General features: G+C 49.3%; 1 protein-coding gene across 1 annotated transcript in view; it reads right to left on the bottom strand.

The window, feature by feature from the left end:
* Nucleotides 1-15375, bottom strand: part of vapb (VAMP (vesicle-associated membrane protein)-associated protein B and C) — a 22365-nt gene extending 6990 nt beyond the window's left edge. Inside the window, exons 1-3 of the mRNA XM_080548390.1 lie at nucleotides 15181-15375; nucleotides 7719-7871; nucleotides 2061-2164 (exon numbers count right to left, since the gene is read on the bottom strand). Of these exons, the coding sequence (XP_080404516.1) occupies nucleotides 2061-2164; nucleotides 7719-7871; nucleotides 15181-15238 (315 nt within the window). The 5' untranslated portion in view covers nucleotides 15239-15375. The remainder of the gene's footprint in view (nucleotides 1-2060; nucleotides 2165-7718; nucleotides 7872-15180) is intronic.
* Between the last annotated feature and the right edge of the window lie 1640 nt (nucleotides 15376-17015).

The raw sequence follows: 17015 nt of genomic DNA, 5'->3' as shown, positions 1-17015 counted from the left end.
CCTCAGCCTCAGCACTGGGTCACCCCAGGGCTGCGTGCTAAGCCCCATCCTCTACAACCTCTACACCCACGACTTCACCCCCGTCCACCCCAGCAACTACATCGTAAATGTTTGCAGACGACACCACCGTGGTGGGATGTATCTCGGGGGGGGACGAGGCGGCGTACAGGGATGAGGTAGAGCAACTGAGCAAGCTGTGCAAGGTTAACAACCTGCTGCTAAACAAGTCAAAGACCCAGGAATTCATCGTAGACTTCAGGAGGAAAAAGTCCGAGATCCAGCCCCTGCTCATCGACAGAGAGAGCGTGGAGAGAGTCTCAACCCTCCGATTCCTGGGACACAACATGCGGGATGACCTGGCCTGGAAGGACAACACAAAAGGCACCATCAAGAGGGCACAACAGCGGCTATACACCCTGAGATGCCTCAGGAAAGAACACAACAAGCAGGAGATACTGGTGGCCTTCTACCACGGCGCAGTGGAGAGCATCCTCACCTTCGGCATCTCCAACTGGTTCCACAGCTGCACAACAGCGGAGAGAAACGCGCTACAGAGAGTCGTGAGAACAGCACAGAAGATCACCGGCGCCCCCCTCCCCTCTCTGGAGGAGCTGTACAACACACGCTGTCTCAGGAGGGCCTCCAAGATCTCCAGGGACCCGACCCACCCTGGGCACATACACTTTGTCAAGCTGCCCTCGAACAGGAGGTACAGGACCCCGGCCGCTAAGACAAACAGACTGAAGGACTGCTTCTACCACAGGGCCGTCAAGGCCCTGAACACAGCAAAGACCTAAGTTCTGGGCCCAGGACAGTCCGGACGGATTGTATGGCAGCTAGTGCTGAGGCACAAACATGTACATTTTCAAGCCTGCAAACTGTGACACTTTAAAATAATGTGAAAAAATACTCTTTGTGCAATATGACAACCCTAGTTGACTATCTGTGCAGTATAGTACAGTGGATTGTGTACATAGCCTTTATTGATGTAAACCAGCTCCTTACCTTCTTGTGATTTTATGCATTTATGCTTTTTCTAAAAAAAAAAAAAAAAAATCCTTTCCTAACACCAGGGGAGCCACCCCTCCTAAATGTCGTTGTTTGGTACCTGTACTGTAGCAATGACAAATAAAGTCCATTCCATTCCATTCCATCAATCTGCACTTTCATAATCTCGAAAAAAACTGAATAACGACACTGGACTAGTTTTTAAAGAAGCACCAGCTGCTGTCACATTTGTTTTCCTTCCACATCGTCTCCATTCCAGTGTTCCTCTCACCTCGATGTCACAATCAGACACACAATGGACTAGTCTGTTTCACACTCAGCTGTGTCTTGTTTCTCGCCATTCCTCTGTGTGCGGGTATGTACTCTGTGTGTGTGTGTGTGTGTGTGTGTGTGTGTGCGTGCGTGTGCGTGTGTGTGTGCGTGTACTTGGAAATGTTTGTTTCTCAATCACATTGTCTAACCAAATTCTCCAGGGCCCTGTCAGAGCAGAGAGAGAGAGAATAACACCAGAGAGATGATTTACTCCAGCATACACACTAACACTGTACGGGTGAGAAACAGACCACACACACACACACACACTGTTCTGACTCAACAGCATGTGGTGGTGGTACACTGTACTCTTTTGTCTTGGTTGCTAGGCCAGAGGTCTTGGTTGCTAGGCCACGGGTCCTTACCTGGACTGTAGGCCACATACCAGCAGCCTCTCCTTGCTTCTCCTCTCTTCAAGGTGTGTGTGTGTGTGTGTGTGTGTGTGTGTGTGTGTGTGCCAGCATATGTATGTACTGTGTGTGTGTGTGTGCTGCGTATGTACTGTATGTGTGTGTGTGTGTGTGTGTGTGTGTGTGTGCATGCGTATGTACTGTGTGTGTGTGTGTGTGGGTGTGTGTGCGTGCCAGCATATGTATGTACTGTGTGTGTGTGTGTGTGTGTGTGTGTGTGTGTGTGTGTGTGTGTGTGTGTGTGCATGCGTATGTACTGTATGTGTGTGTGTGTGTGTGTGTGTGTGTGTGTGCGTGTGTGTGTGAGCACAGCGAGGGAGACACACTCACCACTCCCTCCATGTCGGTCATCTCTGGGGGGGCCAGCATGGACTGCACCATGAACTTGTGTTTGCTCTTCTCATTGGGGTCGTAGTCGAACGGCTGCAGCATCACTGCAACACAACACACAGCGATGTAAACAACAACAACACACAGGAATGTAAACAACAACAACACACAGGAATGTAAACAACAACAACACACAGCGATGTAAACAACAACAACAACAACAACACGAGGATGTAAAACAACAACAACACAGAGATGTCAACAACAACAACAACACACAGAGATGTCAACAACAACACAACACAAGAATGACAATCACACAGATCTTTTCACCAGCAGTTCTCATCTAACTCTGTATTCCAGTTGACCTACCAGGATCACAAAGGCTTTAATGTGGATTAAATGCCCATATATGTCAAAGCATCAACGATGAGTTCACCCTGCAGTGCACAAATATGGCTGAGATGATTGATTTCCATGTTCATGTTACCATGACAGCCAAACACCGATGGATCTACAGAAACCCCCCAGGGACAATCTTTCTCACAGCTCCCAAAGCTTTGTTTTTCATCGTAACCTTACATATCGACTTTAACCAGAAACAGGTGTGTGTGGGGGTCGGAATATTCTTTAACCCACTGTCGCCCCCCACACCACACCGTGCTGTGTTATTTGATGTCATTCCAATCACCTAAAGGTATTTCAAAGCTGTAACAATGATTTACAATGATCGCTTTCCTCTGTCAGCGTTTAAGCTGTTCTGCCAGCGTTGTGGACGGCTTCTGATGGGTGTTCTGTTTCTACTAGTCACTACTTTTATAAAAGCAGCGTGTTCGGATTCAAAGGCACGTTTAACATCAATGTCGACTGTGTGTGTGTGTGTGTGTGTGTGTGTGTGTGTGTGTGTGTCTGTGTGTGTGTGTGTGTGTGTGTGTGCATGCATGATATTCAGGGAGCTGTGGGTAACTTTCATTAAAACCCAACAGCTCTTCATTTCAAAGCCAGCTCTGGTGTGCTCTGATGTGGCGACTGGGAGGACGGCTCTCGTATGTGGCCCCCCCCACCCCCCCACCCCCCCACCCCACACAACCAGGAACCTCACAGAGCTCCGCGGCGACCCTCAGAACTACGGCAATCAGCAGAGGTCAATAAGGCAAAGCAGAACCAGCCGGCGGAGACAGATTGAGAACGTCCTGTTGCCGTCAGGACCAATCAACAGGCCCATCCAGCTTCGGCCCTGAGGGACGGGACTGGGGAACCGGGGGTGGGGGGGGGGGACCAGGGGTGGGGGTGGGGACCAGGGGTGGGGGTGGGGGGGAGACCAGGAGTGGGGGTGGGGACCAGGGGGGAGACCAGGAGTGGGGGTGGGGGGGGGGGGACCAGGGGTGGGGGTGGGGGGGGGACCAGGGGGTAGAGGGGGGGGTACCAGGGGTGGGGGTGGGGGGGAGACCAGGAGTGGGGGTGGGGGGGGGGACCAGGGGTGGGGGTGGGGGGAGACCAGGGGTGGGGGTGGGGGGGGGACCAGGGGGTAGAGGGGGGGGTACCAGGGGAGGGGGTGCGGGACCAGGAGGTGGGGGTGGGGGGAGACCAGGGGGTAGACGGGGGGGGTACCAGGGGAGGGGGTGCGGGACCAGGAGGTGGGGGTGTGGGGGGTACCAGGGGAGGGGGTGCGGGACCAGAGGTGGGGGTGTGGGGAGACCAGGGGGTAGAGGGGGGGGTACCAGGGGAGGGGGTGTGGGACCAGGAGGTGGGGGTGGGGGGAGACCATGGGGTAGAGGGGGGGGGACCAGGGGGTAGAGGGGGGGGTACCCGGGGAGGGGGTGCGGGACCAGGAGGTGGGGGTGGGGGGGGGTACCAGGGGTGGGGGTGCGGGACCAGGGGAGGGGGTGTGGGAGAGCGGTCGGTCTTTTAGAGGAACAGAGAATGACATGAGAAAGGCCCCAAATTGGTCAAATGAAGAAAGGAGGGGTGCTTTGAACTGGAGACGTACATTGGTTCTGACAGAGCTTCCTCTAATGGCGTGATTCGCTATGAATACATTCTCTCTGGGAGATCATTCATAACATTCATAGAGGTCGGTTAATAGTCAATTACACTGTGTGTGTGTGTGTGTGTGCGTGTGTGTGTGCGTGTGTGCGTGTGTGTGGGTGTGCGTGTGTGCGTGTGGGTGTGTGTCATAGTGGTGAAGTGTTCCGTGCTGCTATTCTAGATCCCTGTCTGTCTGCCTGTCTCTCTGTCTGTCTGTCTGCCTGTCTTCCTGCCTGTCTTCCTGCCTGCCTGCCTGCCTGTCTGCCTGTCTGTCTGTCTGTCTGCCTGTCTGCCTGCCTGCCTGCCTGTCTGTCTGCCTGCCTGCCTGCCTGCCAGCCTGCCTGCCTGCCTGCCTGTCTGCCTGTCTGCCTGTCTGCCTGTCTGCCTGTCTGCCTGTCTGTCTGGCCCCTGATGAAATACAACCATTAGAGGAGGAAAGAGGAAGTCAGGAGAGAGAGGGAGGGTTCCTTTCCTTTCCTCAACACTAATTAGTTAACTCCCAGAAGACCCGGCGTGCTAACTAGAGCATTAATTATCCAGCCTCGGTCTCGGCCCCTCCGTCTCTCTGTCTCTCCTCAGCAGACCCGCTGGAGGTGGCGGGGCCGTCCACTACTGCAGGCCCGGGTCCAAGAGTGAGAGAGGGCCCTGTAGGCCCGGGTCCAAGAGTGAGAGAGGGCCCTGTCACCTCGTTACTGAAGCGTAAGACCATAACTCACCAAACTCCTTCTCAGGGTTTGGGTTAACTGAGAACTTTGAGGTTCTCTACGGCTTCGTCGAATTGGGTAAATCTGCTTCTAGTTTTGGTGCACCACCTCACTGTTGGAACGATCTACAGAGAGAGTGCATTACATTACAACAAGTTGGTCGGGTTCTGGTTCTTTCGCAGGAAATTGAACATTTTGACGGAGGGCCTCTTTGTTGAAAAAATGCGGTTGTTTTTCCTGATTGTGTTTTACAATGTTCGAATTTGTTGCATGATGTATGAGTGTGAATGACGTGTCTGCAAGGGCTCCCTTGTAAAAGAGGCCTTGGTCTCGATGGGGAAATCAAGGTTCAATAAAAAACATACTGGGACATGTGTGGCCGTTCTAACTGCTTCTGGGGGCGCTGAAGATGGCTGACCCTGTGCCCAGAGCCCAGAGCTCTGTTCTCCCTGGGGGGAGGCGTGTGCACCAACTACATTTTGTTGTCCTGGTACTCGGTGCTCTGTTCAATGACAATAAAGTTGAATCTTAATCTTTATCTCAATTCACTAGGACCAGACCAGGTAGAAGAGGGAGGGGCTAATAATAACTAATAACATAGAAGACACTAGAATGTTAGACACTAGAATGTTCCACACTAGAATGTTAGACACTACAATGTTCCACACTAGAATGTTAGACACCACAAAATTCCACACTAGAATGTTAGACACTACAAAGTTAGACACTACAATGTTCCACACTACAATGTTAGACACTACAATGTTAGACACTACAAAGTTCCACACTAGAATGTTAGACACTACAATGTTCCACACTACAATGTTAGACACTACAAAGTTCCACACTAGAATGTTAGACACTACAATGTTCCACACTAGAATGTTAGACACTACAATGTTCCACACTACAATGTTAGACACTACAAAGTTCCACACTAGAATGTTAGACACTACAATGTTCCACACTACAATGTTAGACACTACAATGTTCCACACTACAATGTTCCACACTAGAATGTTAGACACTACAATGTTAGACACTACAATGTTAGACACTACAATGTTAGACACTACAATGTTAGACACTAGAATGTTAGACACTACAATGTTAGACACTAGAATGTTCCACACTACAATGTTAGACATTACAAAGTTCCACACTAGAATGTTAGACACTAGAATGTTAGACACTAGAATGTTCCACACTAGAATGGAATGGAATGGAATCTCATTCCTCACGATTCCTTAGAAAGTCTAAATGTCTTGAGGTCTCAAAAAACCTCGTTGACACAATAAAGGCCGTCGACTTGCTCCCAGAAAGAGACCAACATTTGTTGACACAGGGCTCCGTCTGTGAGTTCTAGACATTCTCGCTACATACTTTTCCATTGAGCGCAGCATAACACCAATCAGGCGCAGCACTTCTGCGGTGCTCTCCGAGCGTCTAATATTTCGGCGGGGTTGAGCTTCAAAAGCGGCGTGTGTATCTTCGGCTGAGCCTGCAAATGACACAGGAGGGATTTGGCGGGAATCCTGTGGCAAAGTGTTGCCTTTCTGTCTCACACACACAAGTGAATTTCCACATTTGTGCGTTTTGTGCCTCTCTGTTTACAATTACAGGGCCAGGGCTGCGAGGGACGTTTTAACCCTTCGGACCCAGTCCCTCTGATAGTGGTGTTCCTTAATAAGCCCGTCGCTCGGTTGGTGGGGTGTGTGTGTGTGTGTGTGCGTGCGCGCGAGCGTGTGTGTGTGCTCGTGTGTGTGTGTGTGCGCACAAGTGTGTGTACGTGTGTGTGTGTGTGTGTGTGTGTGTGTGTGTACGGTTTACCTGCTCACCCGTGATGCATGTCTTCGATTTAAACTGTTTGCTTCGTTCACTACTTACACCCCTCTCAGACAGAGGGGGAATTACGCTAATGTAGCGCTTCAGTCACGCCTTGTAGTTCTGTCTTAAAGGGAATGATTGGAATGATCGATACAGTTACCTTGCATGGCAGCTTGCCGCCATTGGTGTGTGAAGGTGTGTGTTAATGGGTGAATGAGAGGCCGTTGTAAAGCGCTTTGGAGCAGCAAAAAAGGCTGTAATAAGTTCAGTCCATTTACCGTTTACCATTTACAGTTATCGAAAGTTCAACTGAAGCTGTATTTCCAGTCTGAAAGGGGTACTAGGCTACCAGTACACATGACTAACTATGCTACCTACTGTGAACTTGCCTGTGTAAACGCCTACACCTTTACTACACTGAACCAAGACTGGCTGGACTGTGCCTGTTTGTCGCCCCCTGCTGGTGACATGTGCAGCATACAGGGTGACACCAGAGCCTGGCAGGTGAAAGTGGAGTCGAGGACAGGTGGCAGCAAATAGCAGCCGTGGCAGCGCCAGAAACACTAGACACTACACTACACTAGACCTGTCTGCTTCAAAGGCCTGGGGGGGAGGGGGAGAGGAGAGGAGGAGGAGGGGGTGGAGGAGGGGGGGAGGGGCAGGAGAGGAGAGGAAAGAAGAGGGGTAAAGAGGGGAGCGGAGAGAAGAGAAGAGGAAGGGACAGGTAAGAAAAGGAAAGGAGGGGAGAGGAGAGCAGAGGAGGGGGGGGGGAGGGGGAGAGGAGAGGGGGAGAGAGGGCAGAGGGGAGGAGAGGAGAGGAACGGGAGGGGAGAGGAGGGAGTAGAGTAGAGGAGAGGGGGAGAGAGGGCCAAGGAGAGGAGAGGAGTAGAGGAGAGCAGAGGAGAGGAGGGGGAGGGGAGAGGAGTAGAGGAGAGGGGGAGAGAGGGCAAACTGGAGGAGGAGAGGAGAGCAGGAGAGAGGAGGGTTAGGGAGAGTAAGGGAGGGAGGGAGAAGAGGGTTAGGGAGAGTAAGGGAGGGAGGGAGAAGAGGGTTAGGGAGAGTAAGGGAGGGAGGGGAGGGAGGGGAGGGAGGGACGTACCTGATACGCTGATGGAGGTTCCTGCGTCGATGACGCCGCTGTTCGGCCGCACGCAGTAGCGGCGCGGCGCTGTCGTCTTCACCTTGAAGCACACGTTCCTGTCCGTGGGGTTGGCCAGCCTCAGGGTGGTGGTCACCACGTCACTGAACGGACCTGGGGGGCAACAGAGAGGAGGCAACACAGGCAACATGAGCTCATGGAAGGACAGGAAAGGTAAAGGTGTATACAGCATCACCTTCGCAGAACGTAGAGGGGGGGGTGGTATGTGGGTGTGTGTGCGCGCGTGTGTACTCGTGTGTGTGTGTGTGTGTGTGTACTTATGTGTCTGTGTGTGTGTACTCATCTGTCTGTGTGTGTGTGTGTGTGTATACAGCGTCACCTTCACAGTACGTAGAGGGGGTGGTGTGTGTGTGTGTGTGTGTGTGTGTGAGTGCCTGTGTACTCATGTGTGTGTGTGTGTGTGTGAGAGAGTGTGTGTGTGTGTGTGTGTGTGTGTGAGAGAGAGAGAGGAACTAACAGCAGTACTGAGGTGAAATCACGCCGTAGGCGATGCCGGTGTTACATAACGGCAAAACAATACAACCGAGGGACGAGACGTCCAAACAGACTGTAGCCCGCTGCCCTGGAGCCATGCTGGCCTGCGTCTTCAGAGAGAGGGCTGCTGCTCAGTGTGGGAGGAGCCGTGCTCCACTGTAAACTGACATGACAGTAGCTGTCTGCAGCGGTTAGACTCCTCCTCACGGATCGGAGTCTGTTTTAATCATACGGTATTATACAGCTGCTGATGTGGCCGACCGACTGGGGTTCAGATTCAGAAACGGGTTTAATAATTCCGTGTTAGCCCAGTGAGCCGAAGCCTAAAGGCAGGAGGTTGAGAGGCGAATGCGAGTCTCCTGGTCGGAGGCTGAGGTTTACTCTCGTCACCGAACCACCTCTCTGTTCCACTGACATCGGCCCAGAAGATCACCGGCGCCCCCCTCCCCTCTCTGGAAGAGCTGTACAACACACGCTGCCTCAGGAAGGCCTCCAAGATCTCCAGAGACCCATCCCACCCTAGGAACGAACACTTTGCTCGGCTGCCCTCGGACAGGGGGTTCAGGACCATGTTCGCAAGGACAAACAGACTGAAGCTCAGCTTCTACCCCAGGGCCATTCAGGCCCTGAACACAGCAAAGACCTAGGTTCTAGGCCCTGGACAATCTAGACATTTGATGGCAGCTACTAGATTGAAATCAAGTGCAATACTGAAACACAACTGTGAACATTTCAAACCTGCAAACTGCGACACTTTAAATGAATGTGCAATAACACTATGTGCAATATGACAACCCTCGGGTACATAAGGTTCAGAGATAGGAAATGTTAGAATAGGTATAGCATAGCATAGAGTACAGCACAGTGTTTATTTGTATAGTATAGTATAGTGGACAGTGTACATAGCCTTTATTTATGTAAACCAGCTCTTTTCCCTTCTTGTTTTTAGTTTTCTTTCCTAGCACCAGGGGAGCCCCCCCTCCCAAATTTCGTTGTTTGGTACCTGTACTATATCAATGACAATAAAGACCATTCATTCATTCACACAGGCTGGATACCAACATGAAGAATACAGCAGCATCCTGCTGACCGTAAGGCTAGATACCAACATGAAGAGTACTGCAGTACCTTGCCGACACACGGCTAGATACCAACAAGAAGAATACAGCAGCATCCTCCTGACTGAAGGCTAGATACCAACATGACACACAGGCTGGAGAGAGAGAGACAGAGAGAGATGGAGTGAGTGAGGGATAGAGAGCCGAAAGAGAGAGAGGGATGGAGTGAGGGATAGAGAGAGCGAAAGAGAGAGGGTGCGAAAGAGAGAGAAAAGCAGAGCGAGAGGACAGAACGTTCACGTGACAGGCTGCTTCTCCTCCATGTTAATAAGTAGAGCAGCTGATATAATTAGGCCTCACGATGGAGTACCAGACACCTCTGACCCAGCTACAGCAGACGACTGGCATACAATGAGCCTCTTCCCGGGCTAAATCACAGTCACTTTCAATGTGAAATGTCCATTGAAGGTGATCTTTACTCTAGGAGACTGGCGTAAGGCCTTGTCTGTGAAACCTACCAGCTCAGCCACAGTCAGGGGTGGCTGATCTGAGAGCAGCCTGTTTCAGGTCCACCACATCTCCAGAGTACGACCTATCTTCCGCCGTAGATAGAAGACCCATCTCTTTGGGGTGCATCTTCACTGTCCCTCCTGTGGCCTGGGGTGGTCCAGTGGTCTAGCACCGCAGTCTACAGTGCACACATGTGCCCATGTCGGCATGGGTTCGAATCCGACCCTTGCCCTGCTGACATGCCCTCTCTCCCTTCTTCTCCATACTTTCCTGTCTGTCTTCACTGTATCTGTCCAATTAACTGTCCCTCTTAAAGACCTCTTCATCCCCGCTACCCCTCTGTACAGTTTCTCTACTGAAAATAAATAAATAGTAATAATTCTTCCTTCTTCTGGTATTGTGACTGCCAATGGTCCCTGGTCCTAGCATGGATGACTTTTTCTTATGATGTCTAATGGACAGATGATTCACTGACTTACTTATCCAAATGTACATTGTTGTAAGTCTCTTTGGAGGAAGGCCGTCTGCTAAATGCCAAAAAATGTAAACGTAAACGAGACCAGCGTGTCTCGGGTCGACCACATCTCTGGATCTTCTGGGGTCAGGCCAGCTGTGTGTCAACTGTCCATCCGATCCCATTGATTGATTGATTCATTTCTTTCTGGTCGCCAGGACGACCATCCGTGAAGGCTAAGGTAATGATTTCAGGGGGAGGGGTTGACAAGGACAGGGTTAGCCAGCCAGGTGCTAGGCCCTATAGCATATCAAAGGTATTCAGTAGAATGGCCTTTATTTGAACAGCTTTATTCCATTTGCTGGGAATGAAGGTCTAGAATCACAGGGAACTCCAACTGTGTCCAATTTGTTTCTAATAATGTCTAATAATCTAGAAATAGCCACGGTAATGGTAATGGTCGTCCTTGAGGAGAACTGAGCCATCTGAGGTAGCAGTGTGTGTGTGTGTGAGTGTGAGTGAGTGGGTGGGTGCGTGTGTGTGAGTGTGAGTGTGAGTGTGAGTGTGAGTGTGAGTGTGAGTGTGTGTGTGTGTGTGTGTGAGTGTGAGTGTGTGTGTGAGTGTGAGTGTGAGTGTGAGTGTGAGTGTGAGTGTGAGTGTGAGTGGGTGGGTGCGTGACTGTGTGTGCGTGTGTGTGACTGTGTGTGTGTGTGTGTGTGTGTGTGTGTGTATGTGTGAGAGAGTGTGTGTGAGTGTGTGTGTGCGTGTGAGCGTGCGCGTGAGTGTGTGTGCCTGCATTGTGTGTGTGTGTGTGTGTGTGTGTGTGTGTGTGTGTGTAGGGGGGAAGGCAGGAATACTGGTAGCACTGTGACTACTTCAGTATCTACCAGCTATCTTGTTGACTTAGTCCAAAAACTGTCAAATCACCCTCTCTGTGTAGGGGGGCAGGCAGCAACACTCTAGGCCTAAGGCCCTGGCTTCATACCAGCTAGCTTTTTTTTTTTACCTAGGCCTAACCTTGGCTGTATATTTATGGTATTATTTACGTAAGTATGCTTTATTTATCCAGGTAATTTAAGATATTGAAGATCTTTTTCCAAGGCAGCCCTTCTTTTCCCAAGGCTTTCCCAAGCTAGGCTATCCGTCTGTCTGATCTCTGTACAAACACACACACTTCCACAAGTTCACACCCCGACCAAGCCGGCGGTCACACACACGCATGCATAACACGGCCTGACTGAGGAGGAACGCGCCGCCCGACACAGTGAAGTGAAGCAGTGTGATTTCAACATCCTGACTTCACTGGAACATTACACGACTGAACTGAGCGGGGGAACACACAATGGTGCTGGTCCGGTGTGGAAATTGCTCAACATGAAACCCCCCCTTTTGTGTTTCACTAACACTGTGAGTCATGAGGGTGAGGTGAAAGCAGGTGACTTCATAGAAAGCACAATAGAGCGACAGGGCCGACAGTATACCACCTGGGTGTGAAACCAGTGTGATAGGATGTTGAAAGGCCTGGGGAGCTGTTGTTGTTGTTGTTGTTGTTGTTTGCAAGCGAATTCACCAGTTGGTAACCAAGTCAGATTGGTCACCTGGTCAGAGATTAAGCTGCGGGGCCCTGTGGCCCGACTGGAACCCCACAGACGACAGCCGGACCGCCATCTTTGTTTCTTGTTGTAGCCACTGAATTATTAAACAACTAAGAAGCGTCAGCTTCATCCAAAGTGACTTCTATAACAAGTACATTTGTCTAAAAGTGAACCGTCTAGGCTATCCATCAGTCATCATAAGAAAAACGAATCTATGCTAGGACCGTGGCAGTCACAATTCTAGAACACGGAATAATTACTTTTTTCTTTTTTTACAGTAGAGAAACTGTACAGCGGGGTAGTGGGGATGAAGAGGTCTCTCATAGCTCTTTTTCTGGTGCGGACCTTTTTGCTTTACAGCCTCCTGTACTTCCCATGGAGCAACACGTTGTTACTATAGAGCTAAACGGGGGGTTTAACTGCTCAACTGGATTTCCAAACTAGATTTTAGACATTCCACGGATTTAGACTAAGAGAGTTCCGTTTGAACAAGGCCAAACAACATCTCAAGGGGGCAGGAACAGCCACCTGAGAGACCGCATATAAGCTAGCTAGGATACCGGAACAATCTGAGGCCCTACTACTATCAAACTATACTACATATAGGCTACCAGAATAAACGGTCATAGACTCTGTCCATAAATAGTTATAGACTCTGTGTCCATATAGGTTATCAGAATAAATAGTCAGACTCTGACCATAGGTTATCAGAATACGCACAGACACACACCTCCCCTCTCTCTCTTTTCACACATAGGTTAGTTGACTTTGTTTTTATTGATTTTATCTTCACTGTCTTTGCCGTTCTCATGTATTGTATGTATTGTTTTGTGTTGACCCGGTGTATTTCTGTTTATATGTTTGTTTTTATTCTTGCCGGGGCCTCTTGGCCAGATCATCCTTGTAAATGAGAATTTGTTCTCAATTGATTTGATCTGGTTAAATAAAAGTCTAATAAATACAATTAGGCCTAAAACATTTTTTATCATACTCTGTCCATATAGGTTACCGTAATACAGCTTGTCTATTAGCATGCCGTGAGGAAGAGGAAGATGCATTGTGAATAGAGGTGGAAGTAAGCTGTTTGGTGAATTAGCACACACACTAGATTCTAGATAAGGTTTCACCCCACAAACGTCCAGAGCAACTGACACTTCCCCCCTCACACTGAGCGTGCGCACGCACGCACACACACACACACACACACACACACACACACACACACACACACACACACACGTCTGGCCCCACATCTGAGGGTTTCACAGAGTACCGTCGTCTCATGCCACTAACTACCGTACACCTGATATACAACATCCTGAGTGCCTCTGGGACAGTGTCCAACTGAACCAAACGAAAACCCCTCAGAAAAGGCTTCTGTTAGGGCTCCTATCTGACGCTAGCATCCCCAAAGGTGTGTTTTTGACAAGAGGGGGAACGACACGGGCGCCTTTGGTGTGTCGTTTGCAGACTAATTAACAAAAGGATCAGGAAGGGAGCGTTAAGGGGATTCTCTTGAGCTCTACAGAGGCATCCATTAGGGGCCCTACAGGCGAGAGAACCACTGCTGGAGTTAGTAGTCTAGCTGTCAACAATGGCCTAGTGTAGCTTACAGCTAGAAACGTACTGATATAGGCCATCTAGCTGACGCTTTTATCCCAAGCGACTTACTACATTGCAGTGAGTGCATATCCATTTTTCAGTATATATGGTCCCAGCGGGAACCGAGCCCACAACCTAAGCGCTGTTAGCGCCATGCTCTATCCACTGAGCCACAGAGGACCGTATCGTCAAACCACCTATGCTACCCTAGCCCAGCGCACCACAGGCCTAGCTTTACAGGTGGATCCATACTGTAGTGTGCCGGCCAGGGTTGGAGTCTGGATCTCTCCCGTGGCAGGGCTTCACTAGCCCAGCACGCCAGAGGCCTGGCTCACAGTGGGACACTCAAGCCTAGCACGCCAGGTGATCTGATTCCCTGTCAAAGACTTCAATGAATCATTCAAGTGTTCCACTGCAATGGATACTGGAGTGAAGAAGCCTTACAAACCTACCGGGCTCCGATTGAACAGCACAGACCTCGTGGTTATCAATAGAATAAAACCACTCTTATGACTGAGCAGCAAAACTGTCATTACGCTCATAACAACATTGTAACATGTTATTACATAGTAATAATGGGAGTTTGTAACTGTACTGTTGAGTAATAACACACACTGCTCAATCCACATGAAAAGGCCTGTTTGGTTCAGGCTTTTCTTTGAGAAAGCATACACACATTGATCACAGCATTTGACCAAATGAGCTAGAGGTTGCTGGTATATCATCTGTAATTCAGACTAAATCAATACCTGATATCAATATGAATAGGCGCACTGACTCAAACCATCCCACTTACATTGGGTTTGGTTTATGCAATGAATGAAGTATGAACCTATTGGGATAGTTTACAATAGCTGTGATCAATAGTGCATCCGAAAGCATATTATTATTGCTCAGCAGAACATGATTATGCTTCTTCTGGTCATACATGTTGCAAATGGAACAAAAACAAAAGTCCCCACCACGGTCACGTGTCCAGCCCCTGGTCACGTGCCCCAGGATAGGCTCCTGTCAGATCATGTGACAGCTGAATGACAGCTGGCTAGCCTAGCTCGAGCTACCTGGGCTAAACGATGCTTGCAAGCCACACACACACACAGAGCTCCATTGTAACGCTCCACTGAAACGCATTATTGACTTTTTTGGGGGCCTAATGTACATTCAATATAACACTGAGATAGCTGGGTTGGCAGTGACATATGATATTATGAACCAGCCAGCTTGTTGTAAGGGTCATCGATTAGCTGCAGGAAATGTCTCTGGTCTGGTCAAGGCCTGGTTAGGGTTATCATGGAAGCTGGCTTTAGCTTAGCCGCAGTGATCCAGCTAGTAGCTGTCATTTATGACCAGCAAGGCAATGGGGGGGGTAGCTTAGCTTGCTATGCTATGGAAGCATATAGCCTAGTAGACTTAATTCAAATGCTTAATGCAATATGAGATTGCAATTGCATCATGCATGTTCCACTTTTGCATGCTGCATTTTGCATTTTGCATGCTGCTAGGAGCACAACTGCTCTTTCTTATTCGTCCCTGCTTGGCTTGACCCGATCTGCTCTCCAAAATAAAGGGCATGCATGGAACGATCCTACGTGACATGGCCCCCCTGTCAGTGTCACTACCACCCCCCCATGTACCCCCACCCTGGCAGACATGCCCCCCCCCTCCCTCCAGAGTTCGGGCCCTCCCCTCCTCCCCTCAAAATCTCTTACCTCGGAATTTCATCTCGTGCTGTGGCTCCAACAGCAGAACCTGCTCTTGCCTTGCCATCTCCAAACCCAACGGCCAGTGTCAGCTAAGCGTTAATGCTTGTAAGTTCTTGGTTTTATGATAATTTAGCTGTGATTATGATCAGATCTTGATCCCCCCGGTGGTGGTCACTGCAAATAGCCAGGGTGCTGCTACTGTTAGGGAGCTAGTAGCGGCTGTTTGTGATGCAGCAGGAAGGGAGTGAGAGAGAGGCTGGTGGCGACGTCACAGCCCCTGCAGAGCCACTCACCACCACGGAGGAGTCAGTGTGAAGGGGGGATGAGAGAGAGGAGAGGAGAGAGGGTGCACTGGGGGCGAGCAGACTACTAGGGATATCTAAAGCCTCAAGCCAAGGGTCATCAATCATACACAGAGAAGTGTCTCAGGTCTCATGCCTGAGTCATAAAGTGTTATGACTTTTTCATGCATGCTCCATAGATCATTATGGAGCATGCATGTTGTCTTGATGGTGCACACTGCACAGGTAAATGTGGACCACTGTGTCAGAGCAGGACCAGATAGATGAATTCATGTGATAACGCAACTTTTAAGTCAGACATGTGGAAAATGTCACTTCAAACTATTGAAAGTGTGAAAAGTCTTGGTCTTCCCTCCAACCTTATGGTTCACCTCTGGAGCTTTCCTTTCTCAAGCGTCATTCATGGCATGATTAGATTAGTTCTTTTTGGGGGTCTTTTTACAAGTTAAATGGTGTGACCCCAGTGTGTGGGTGTTGAGAGGTAGTCAGATGAACGTTCTGGCCCCTCAGCACTATTCAAAGTGCAGCAGGAGTCCTCTGCCCGTCAAACGCATATCTCAAGTGTCATATTTTTATATATAGCCCACGAGTTGACTCAGTAATAGGCCCTGTTACTGGAGCAGGAGACCCAATCACCAACCCGCAGTCACTGAACTGAATCCCCCTGGAGTTAGCACATTAGCATAGCCTCCGCCAGCCCACCCCAGCAGACCACCAGACACACACACTCACACACAGGCACCCGTGTGCACACGCACACACACACACGCACACGCGCACACGCACACACACACACACACACACACACACACACACACACACACGCACACAGTATATGTACTGCACAAACATTTTCTTTCTTTCTTTTTTTACATATTTTTTTATTAGTAAATAGCTTTATATTTCCCTTTTAGACATTCAGAAATACACTGGCAACAAGTGTTTTCAGGCATTATTGTTTACAATCAATATGAAAAGTATTAAAGCTCAATATGACATCTACAAGTGGAGTTTCAGAACATGTGGGTGGTCTATGTTGGGTGGTCTTGCATACCAGACTAAATATAACAGAATATAGTCTACTCGAACTACAGGGCTAAATAGTCATCGATTTGTGTGCAATAGACATGAATGATGGTATGTACATTGAGAAATAGATAATTAACATGTGTCCACACATTCTCAGGGCCAGCCCAAGCCTATGGGTATTTCTCTGAACATTATTCATGCAGTCTCTCTGATGATCCCCTCTACCCCCCTGTACAGTTTCTCTACTCCCAAAAAAAGTAATTCTTCCTTCTAGCATTGCGACAGCCAATGGCCCCTGGTCCTAGAATAGAATCGTTTTTCTTATGATGACTGATGGATAGATGATTCACTTATACTTAGACAAATGTATTTGTTGTAAGTCGCTTTGGATAAAGGCGTCTGCTAAATGTCTAAAATATAATAGAATAATATTATATGTAAATAATGTCTCACAAATAGAATGCAGAAATGTTATCCTGTCAAAAACCACACATCATCATCATCATCATC

The sequence above is a fragment of the Nansenia antarctica genome (assembly GCF_963989245.1).
Source record: "Nansenia antarctica genome assembly, chromosome: 18".
In the NCBI taxonomy this organism is placed as follows: Eukaryota; Metazoa; Chordata; class Actinopteri; order Argentiniformes; family Microstomatidae; genus Nansenia; species Nansenia antarctica.
The sequence above is the reverse complement of the archived record's forward strand: the minus strand, read 5'-3'. Positions and strand labels throughout refer to the sequence as shown.